The sequence below is a fragment of the Ictalurus punctatus genome, chromosome 29 (assembly GCF_001660625.3).
Source record: "Ictalurus punctatus breed USDA103 chromosome 29, Coco_2.0, whole genome shotgun sequence".
Lineage (NCBI taxonomy): Eukaryota > Metazoa > Chordata > Actinopteri > Siluriformes > Ictaluridae > Ictalurus > Ictalurus punctatus.
Window position 1 is genome coordinate 1,884,042 of NC_030444.2, and position 9,763 is coordinate 1,893,804.

A 9,763-nucleotide genomic window follows, 5' to 3' on the forward strand; every position below is an offset into this window, starting at 1 on the left:
AAACCCCTTTTACTTCTATCTGCATCAGTGCCAAAACAATATATCAGCAATATCACCTTTCTACATGGTAAACATGCAAATGTTTGAGAAGGTAAACAAAAACAAATAAATACATGCAATGAAATTCTATTCAAGTGAGTTCTGTGTGTCAAACATGTTTCAAGAATTTCAACAGACCCATTCCCTCAGTGTCAGTCTGACACTGAACGATGAACATTATGGCACTTCTTCTGCTAAACTGCCACCACAGAGTTTTGAAGCACAAGTGTATAGAATGTTTTTGTGTGCTGTAGGTTACAGTTTCCCTTCACTGGAACTAAGAGGAACCCAAACACTGTTCCACATGACAACGCCCCTGTGCACAAAGCGACGTGGTGTGTGAAGGTTGGAAGAAGGTGGAAGAACTCGAGCGTCTTACACAGAGCCCTGACCTCAACCCCACTGACTCATCACCTTTGGGATGAACTGGAACTGGAGCTTCCTCGACATCCCAACATCAGTACCTGACTTCGACCTCACTATCGGTCTTGTAGCTGAACGACCACCACAGATCCCCACGGCCACGCCCCAAAATCTAGTGGAAAGCCTTCCCAGAAGAGTGGAGCGCATTATAACAGTGCAAAGTGGACCTGAATGTGGAACGGGACGTTCAGCAAACACATATCCCCCATGTGAGTGATGGTCAGGGGTGCACATACTTTATAGTGTATATGTTTCCTTTTCGCTATAACTCTCCCATTTGAAATTTTTGAAAATGTACATGAAATAAAATAAAAATGGATCATTTGCCTGCTATGAAATTCCCAACGTTTATAATAATAATAATAATAATAATAATAATAATAATAATAATAATAATAATAAAACAAATGTAAATAAAAATGACACCAACGTTTAAAATGATAAAATAAAACAAACAAAAATGCATTTTCATTCTGAAAAAATGCAAACGTTTAAGATAATTAAATAATTAATAAAGGTGATTAGGGTTAGGGTAACCCTGCCATAGCAGTTTCCATAGCAACAAAATAAATACAAATAAAATGGAATAATAAATAAATAAACAAAAATTAAACAACATGCCAGTTCTTATATGTATATAAGATATTATATATATTGTAAGAAAGGGAAAAGAATATTATTTATATTATCGGCTTGCGAGTTTTAAACCTAAAGCCGAAAATGAAATAAAATAGAATATTTTCTATATATTTTATTCACAAAATAAAAAGCTAGCCTGTTTAGTTTCTAACTTGAAAAAAAAAACGTTTTTAATTTTCATTTTAGTATAAACGAGTCCTGAGTCAGTTAACAGCACACAGTAACTACACATTATTATAATAATTCTAATAATTTAATGAGTAAATAAAAACTTGGAGCTCTGGAGAGCGCGACCTGTAGCGGAAGTTGTAACCCGGAAGTGTTTAGCGACAGACGTGATCCGTTTCTATGGTGATGCTAATAATGCCGCTGTAGTTTTGACATTACTGTTGATGAGTAAAATACAGTATTGTTATTAAGTGAAATAATAACAGTACAGTCATTTAACTTGTGTGTGGAGTCAGAGCCACAGTAACATACAGAAAGCGCACTGTTTAACGCGATAGTTTGCACTTTTAAGAATGCTAATGCTAACTGGGAAGGTTTTGTATGGTAAACAATGAGTGTCAAATGTTGCGGAATGCCAAATCAAAACAATACACAAACAAAAATATTTTTAAAATTCTTTTATTCTAGTATTATGGGCTAAACCTTTCATGCTTTCCATCATCCGGCTCGTTGGTCTAGGGGTATGATTCTCGCTTAGGGTGCGAGAGGTCCCGGGTTCAAATCCCGGACGAGCCCAATGTTTTCCCAATGTTCACATTAAAAAATATATTATAAATAAAAAATACCTGCTGAAAAAATCCCCAAATAGAAAATGTAACGTTTCCTGTGGGTCTCTACTGATAATTTGTTGCCTTCTATTGGTGACACGTTATGCCTAGTGGATACCATTAAGGGCCTACGTCCTTATTACATCCTACTATGTGATGGTAATGTAACAGTAAAACCATTACCATTTGGTAATGGTTTTAATGGTTAACAGCTGATGGTTTGTAATGGTATTTGTAGTGAAAACCATTTGAAATTCTGCAACGGTTTCTATTGTTTCGTCTGGTTTTCTTTTGTTTGTAAGCCGTTACCTCCATCCTGTGAAATCCTCTCAAAGTCAAGAAAAGATTCTGTGAAGACTCATGTCCACTCATTTCAGCTGACGTCTCAGACCGTCCCAAAGCTACACCTAACTCAGCTAAATTTAAAGACTTTTCGTGCATTTCACACAACAGAAACCATTACAAGAAATTCAAATGGTTTCCACTACGAATACCATTACAAACCATCAGCCAACCATTAAAACCATTACCATTATTGATCCTTGGTAGATATAACGTGCCACCAACAGAAGGCAACAGATTACCAGTAGGGACCCACAGGGACCATTACAGTTTCCGTTAAAATCAATGCAATTCCCATTATAACCATTAAAACCATTACAGATTCTATCAAAGGATTCTATTGGGTTATTTTCAGCAGAGGAGGGTTTGTTTTTTTTTTGTTTTGCTAATATCAACGGACTGTTGTTGGTAAAGCTGCTGTAGCCTTCCATCCAGCTAGCATTAGACCTGAAGCATACAATGGGCTGAGTAATACACAACACTGATTTTAGTATTAAAATGTGTTCATTTTTAGGTCAGATCTATAAGCATGTCCTTTAAATTGCATGTTAGTCACCATGACCATTACCTCAGGAATCGCGATTAAAGTCTGCTACTGAGGGAGCGCTAGCATGATTCAGCACATCCCATACATCTGTTTGAACGTTGGATAAATAGACAGTAGAAGCACATGGAAATTTCTAAGTAACCGTCCAGACGTAGGCACCACTGAGACACCAATCTGAAAAGATAACTTCGTCCGTTAAATTTGACCTAGCTGCAAACGATGGCGCTACAAACTAAGCTAGCTATGCTAGCTTTCCACCGTTATCACTGTATCGCTAATCAGCCACCAGATACCGTGTATTCTTTTTTATTATTATTATTATTTTTTAGCTAAAATGAAACGTACACAAATTTCCACGACGTGTTCGGTGTTTAATCGTTCTGCTAGCGTTATGCGTCTCGCGCTCGTTAGGGAACTAAAACCGAGGCGAGTAATCGTCAGCAAACGTGTAGGAGCTGCTTTTTTAAACCGAAAATAAATTCACAGTGAAATAACGTTTGTGCCAAAACAATGCACAGATAGAAGTTTATTCAACGATACATTTCATATCTAAAATAATACAATATCAGCTTGTACAGCATATACGTATACTCTTTCACAGCTTGATATACGATTCCCTTTTGAAGAGCAAAAAAAATAAAGGACAGAAATTCCAGAAATAAAGATTCACATCTTCACATCAGAAATGCATAATATTTGTCCAGATTAAAATATATAATGATCACGATGCGTATAAAATTCCTTTAATTTCCCTTTCAGTTGTATTAATCCTAAAAAAAAAATATATTACAGTGTGCACTATAGGGTTTCTCTCAGGTGTGTGTGTGTGTGTGTGTTGTGACTTCATCCTTTCTTCATCTCGTTCAGTCTGTTTTTCGTCCCTCGTTCTCCATGCATCAAGTTAAAAAGCGCGTCCCAAACGCGAGAAGGGTTTCTATTAGGATTTACTCAGAATGCATGCTATATAACATAAAATAATAAAAGAAAAAAGAAAACAAAGTCACTACTTTGGATAGCTAGCGAGTAGCCAGCTAGCTAACCGGGTGATTAGCAGCTAGCGACATAGTGCTCTAGCGCACGTTGTTAAGGCTAAACTAAAGCAATGTCATTTCTGTGTGTTAGAGAAAATGGAGCTAGCTTTCTTCGACTGTTTGCTAGCTCGAATGCTAATTAGCACAGGCTAAATCATCGCCTACGTGTTCGGCGTTAAAATACGCTCCGGTGGTTATAAAACAGTGATGAGATCTGAAGGGAAGTGCTAATCTGTCACAACCGTTTCACTAGCTATGAGGAGATGTCACGATTTTAAAGGAAGAGTGAAATGTACAAAAGTGAAACACAAATAATCAGCCTAGGTGCACGTCAGTATCGCTAACGTGAGCATGGCTAAGAAGGAGAAGAAGAAGGAGAAGGAAAAAAAATCGCGCTTTGTTTTGCTAACTGGTTGATTATGTTTATTATGACGAGCCTAAAGTGCACATTATCCTTTATACCGTTCTTTATATAGAAAAGCAATTTTGCAAAACCTCAACAGAAAAAAATCATAATAGTAACACACACACACACACGTCCTTGTGTGTTTCATGTTACGCAAAGTGACAACGAAAAATGATGTTCCCCACAACCAAATCGAACTCCATTACCATAATGCCCCTCTTTATTCAAATGATTCACATTTAGCTGTGTAAATACAATCGCCCTAGAATGAAATCCGGACTGCTTAAACGCACAACAGCCCTGAACGTACATCCAAATCCACGAGCGCGTATTCTAACCTAACGCTATCGCTAGTAATTCAATGCTACGTCATAGCAGCTAACCGTTTGTCTGAGGATCTGATGAGCTCCTAACCAGGACGATATTATACATCACGATATTGAAGTAAATTCACCGGACGAGCGCTTCGCTCAGGCTCAGGTGCAACGCTCTCGTGATGACATCGCGAACGTTTCGGCACCTTTGCACGCGCTCCTTACATACATACCTGCAACTGCATAAAACGACGTCGTTACTCAATGTGCAATCACAGAGTTCTGAGACAGTACATAGTACTTACGTAATAAACATCAAATCATATACAGACGTGCTACGACAACGGGAGCCTGTTGATGCTGTGAGCATTTGTTTCTTACGCTGTATTTCCCGGAGTAGAAGACACACCCCTTCTGAGTGAGGAAAAAAAAACTGCGTAGGATTTTAGAGCGTTTTAATGTATATATTTAGAAAGCTGAGGCGTACGGAACGCGTACGCAAGATGGACGCCGTGTACGTCTCGCGGACGTATCGGGAAAAACATTAACAGGACGACCGAGCGTGATGCGATACCGGCGTGCATGGCAGGGGGCAGTGTAACGTGACGCGACGTGATAGCTGCAGCAAGCTGATAAAGCGAGGGCTGTGTCTCAAATCGCGTACTTGCACGCTATTCTGAACAGGTTGGAGTATTAAGGCGAAATAATTTCTCGGTTGTGCAATAGAAAAAAAAAAGCGTTGTCCAGAGTTGGCAAGGTCGAATCGTGGGGGTACATGAGAGCAAATCTGGCTGTGCTGTCTGGGTGGGACGGGCATAGTCTGTGTCGCCTGTCGATCGCAGTGACACTAGCCAATTACGGGAGACTGTGAGCTTAATAAATATGGCAACAACAAAAAAAAACTCACTAAATGGACAACTTGACTCTAGTGCCCTCTAGTGGATGTTGCGTTTAATCTTCCAGACATAACAATAGCTATGTTTCCATCCATGTACTTATATGCTAAATTTGGACTACGAATGTCTAAAACACGCATTAAAAAAAGTTAACATTAAAAAAAAATTCGATAAGAAGACTACGATGGAAATGTATTTACCGAATAAATTCCTCGACGCGTCTCGAAAAAAGTCATCCGGAAATCAGCTCAGGAAAAAAGTTTCACAAAATGGTGGCGAGCGAGGTGCGCCAGTTTCCCCGGGAGTGACGGTTTTTCCGCACAAGTTAAACTTGCGACTCGGATGGAAACACAGCTACCGATGCTCACTGCGTATTCGCCTTCGATGCATTTTCAGGTTTTCCGGACCGTACGGGAACGCCGTATACGTGTACACTATTTAAAGAAGAAGCTTCGTAATTAATCGTAAACATTTCATCACCTGTTAGAGGGGGAAATATGTGTCTTATAATCCAGAAAATATGGCATTGCAAACCGTTTAAAATATGAATAATGTGGTTACACTAACCCAAACGAACAAGAAAAGCATCATATAAACTGATTAAAACCTGCCTACACATGTGACACTTACTGGTTACAAAATTAAAGACTTACAAGATTTCCTCACTAATATATATTCATATATAATTAAAAAAAGAAAAGAATTCACATTATTCAGGATTAACCCGGTGTGTGTGTGTGTGTGTTTGTGGTAGCACAATACACCCTTTGACCAGCAGAGGGCGCCTAACAGAACTGTGTGAGTTTGTGTGTTTAAGCGAGTGAGAGATGTGATGAAAGAGAGAGAGCGAGAGAGCGAGAGAGAGAGAGAAAGAAGTACTTTGGAAGTGCCCATTAGAGTCCAGTAAAGGGTGGTGTTGAAAATCAGGCTGGGTGATATGACGATACGAAACGGCTTCAGGTATCGCGATATAACAATTTTGCAAAAATAGTTTTGACCCGGAGGTGACAGCACGTCTTCTCGGTGCGGTCCGTGTGACTGCGTGCTGAACACCCCTACACCTGGTTAATAATAGTGCAGTGCGTCTCGAAGGTGCACTGGCTGAATCGGCGCTGCGTTTCGGCGTCACACCAGCAGGTGGCGCTTCCTGTGCAGGGCGAGGTGATCGGAGCGCGAGAAGCTGCGGTCGCAGTCCGAGCACTTGAACGGCTTCGAGCCGGTGTGTTTGCGGTAATGACGTGTCAGCTCGTCCGAACGCGCAAACTTCCACGTGCAGCCGTCCCACGAGCACTTGTACGGCTTCTCTCCTACACACACACGTGAGGAAAAAGAGGTTCCTTAGTGAACGATGAACTGTTTGATGTCTGTATTTACTTCTATATATGTGTGTGTGTGTGTGTGTGTGTGTGTGTGTGTGTATACCTGTGTGTGTGCGTCTGTGGGCTTTGAGGTGTGAGCTCTTCGTGTACACTTTGTTGCAGCCTCCAAAATCACAGCGATGGATGCGTCGCTTCTTCAACGGGTCGGGAGACTCCGCTTTAGGGGCGTGTACTATCACGGAGGGTGTGTTCACCCTGAGAGAGAGAGAGAGAGAGAGAGAGAGAAAGAGAAATTATAATCAGCTCATCTATCTATCCATCTCTACCTTTCTATACATCAATTCTTGTCCATCTATCTATACATCCATCCCTCCATCCATTTCTTATCTGTCTGTTTATCCATCCAGCCGTCTCTCGTCTGTCAATCCATCCATCTATCTCTTATGTGTCTGCTCATCCATCCACCCGTTATAATAAGTCCATGGTTTTGAGGTGTAGTTAATGTCTCTGGCCACTAGGTGTCACTGCAGGCTGCTATAACCAGCAGGAAGCTCATGAAACTTCCCCGCTGGTTTATTACAGAGTGAAACCCTGCTGTGTTCCTCTCTCACACCTGCTGCTGAGTTCAGACTGAGTAACATTACAAAGTGTCACCAAACAATCACACGGCACGCGTTAAAGTAAAACCTGTTTTAAAGTCCCTGGTGCTCTAGCCCCGCCCACTGAGTTGAAACATTCTGGAATTACACCTCTCTCTTTATCTTTCTGACACCCCCCCCCCCCCCCAAACTTCTCCTTCATTTCGCGTCCCCTCTTCGGCCTTTCATCTTCCTCGTCCTCCCTCTCTCTAATTTTCTCGCGTTTCTTGTGGTTCTGACGCCCTACGGAGACCATTACTGTCCCACCTTCCTGCTCCTCCCTTCTCTCAGCACTGCGCTTTGCTTTTTCTGCTCGTGTTCTCTTTTCCCTCATGAGTCAGCATGCTTGCCTGATGATATCACACTCACACTCACACACACACACACACACACACAGTCACCACCTACATGTGGACAATCAGAGACACAGTGTCTCTGCCAAAGTGCACACTGGGAGATTTTATCAGTGCTGAAAAAACACACACACACACACACACACACACACACACACACACACAAACACACACAAACTCGAATAAACCTTGCTACTGACTGGAAGAAACAAACCGGAGGCGAGTTGTTCAGTTGTTGAACCGGTTGAATTACACGACTAAAAGCCAAATTAACTATACAAACAATAATAAAAAGCCCCCCCAGCCCCCCTCCCCCGCCCCCCCGATATATTACCCTGATTATCAAGAGATGTGCTCATGTGATTGGATTCTGCACGGACTCGGGTTTTCCTCAGTGCCAGGAGGTTAAACTAAACGACAAACCAGTAACAAAAACGCTTTGGGGGTGTGGTGTTCTGGGAAAATAATCCACGACACCGTGTTGTGATGACATATTATTATTATTATTATTATTATTATTATTATTATTATTATTATTGTTTTCTCTCCAAACCCATCTGCTCATTTTGTTTTGACAGATGATAATAATGATAATAATTCCTGTACACACACACACACACACACACACACACACACACACTGTGCTTGCGGTTATCTCACAGAAAATCTTTTTGTCATTAAAAACTGTTTGAAGTCGAATGTCTTTCAAGCACAGCCTTTGAACTTGAAAGAAAAGTCTTCATGACTCTTGCCGGTCTTCATGACGATTAAATCTCCAGGTCGGATTGACGGATTTATAGTCATCTATCATCGAAGCGAGGACCGAGCGCCAGCAGCGGCGACGAGGGCGACTCGTGAGTTACATACTGTACTGCGATTTTTCCAGGGAAGTGTAACGCAGTGACTAATCCCCCCCCGACGTAGTCTTACACAACTACTTTCAGCAGAAAATCAGGTTTATAAATCACGCACACACGCATACGTGTGTCCTCGGCAGCGTGTCGGGAGTCTGGGTTTCGTTTCGACTGCCTGTCGTCGACGGCGGGGTTTTCAGTGGAGTTGTTTTGTTAGCGAGGCGTCCGAGTCCGGTTTGATCGGACCCTTCGAGCGTTATCGCTCGAAAACGTTTTTTGTATGCTTCGCGCACGTCCGAACGTAAACCCCGGCGAGGAATCCAAACCATCTTGTGCACTCTTTAATAATTCAGGTACTTACTTTAAAATAAAATAAAAAAAAACGTAACAAGCAAAGAAAAATTGTAATTGAGACAATTTAGAGATAAATACATTTCACTTAAGCGGATGGCAATGAACGAATGAATGAATGAATAAATAAATAAATAAATAAATAAATAAATAAATGTCCACATTTTCACTTTTGTAATATATTTTAGAAAAATACTATTCATCATCAATGCAGCACGACTCCAGCATATATATATATATATATATATATATATATATATATATATATATAAATACATTTAAAAAATCCTACATAAAATCTATTACAATTTTAAAGATTAAATAAAAGTTTTCTTTGTGCCAGACTCCCAAAAAACACCTCACATATTTAAAAACTATATATTTTTTGCTTTACTTTAACCGTGTAAAATCTCTCAAGAAAACTGCTGTTTTGTTTACAAAATATATTTTTTCTATAAAATGATTCTATTTTATTTTATGTAATTTGAAAAAAAAAAAAAAAAAAAGACTCTATTTTATTGTTTTGCGTCCTGGCAACTACCACACGTTATAAATCTTGTTGTTGTTTTTTTGAAATAACTGAAGTGATACTTGGAGAAACGGAAAATTCACGTCGTTCAATTCTACCCGATAAAAAGGTCTGAAGAAGGTGGAGATGATTATGAATAATCTCCGTGAGAAAGGGTTCGACCAGAACTATATAAATCATTTCCTTTCCACCTTACTGTATTTTCACGCGTCTCGCTAAGCGCACGCAGGTGTGTGTTTGTGTGTGTGTTTGTGTTTCATAATGACAGACTAAGGCGCTGTGTGTAGGGGGGGCATTTTTTATGAG

The 9,763-nt window shown here is 40.2% G+C and overlaps 1 protein-coding gene and 1 non-coding gene across 4 annotated transcripts in view; one reads left to right on the forward strand and one right to left on the reverse strand.

The window, feature by feature from the left end:
* The first annotated feature begins 1,773 nt into the window (after positions 1-1,773).
* Positions 1,774-1,845, forward strand: trnap-agg (transfer RNA proline (anticodon AGG)). The gene has a single exon. It is a non-coding gene; the product is annotated as a tRNA-Pro (tRNA).
* Positions 1,846-3,257: 1,412 nt separating this feature from the next.
* klf3 (Kruppel-like factor 3 (basic)) overlaps positions 3,258-9,763 on the reverse strand; it is a 22,371-nt gene continuing 15,865 nt past the window's right edge. For all 3 annotated transcript variants that reach the window (XM_017461180.3, XM_017461181.3, XM_017461182.3), the window contains 2 exons: positions 6,836-6,987; positions 3,258-6,720 (listed from right to left, as the gene is read on the reverse strand). In XM_017461180.3, the coding sequence (XP_017316669.1) occupies positions 6,539-6,720; positions 6,836-6,987 (334 nt within the window). In that variant the 3' untranslated portion in view covers positions 3,258-6,538. The remainder of the gene's footprint in view (positions 6,721-6,835; positions 6,988-9,763) is intronic.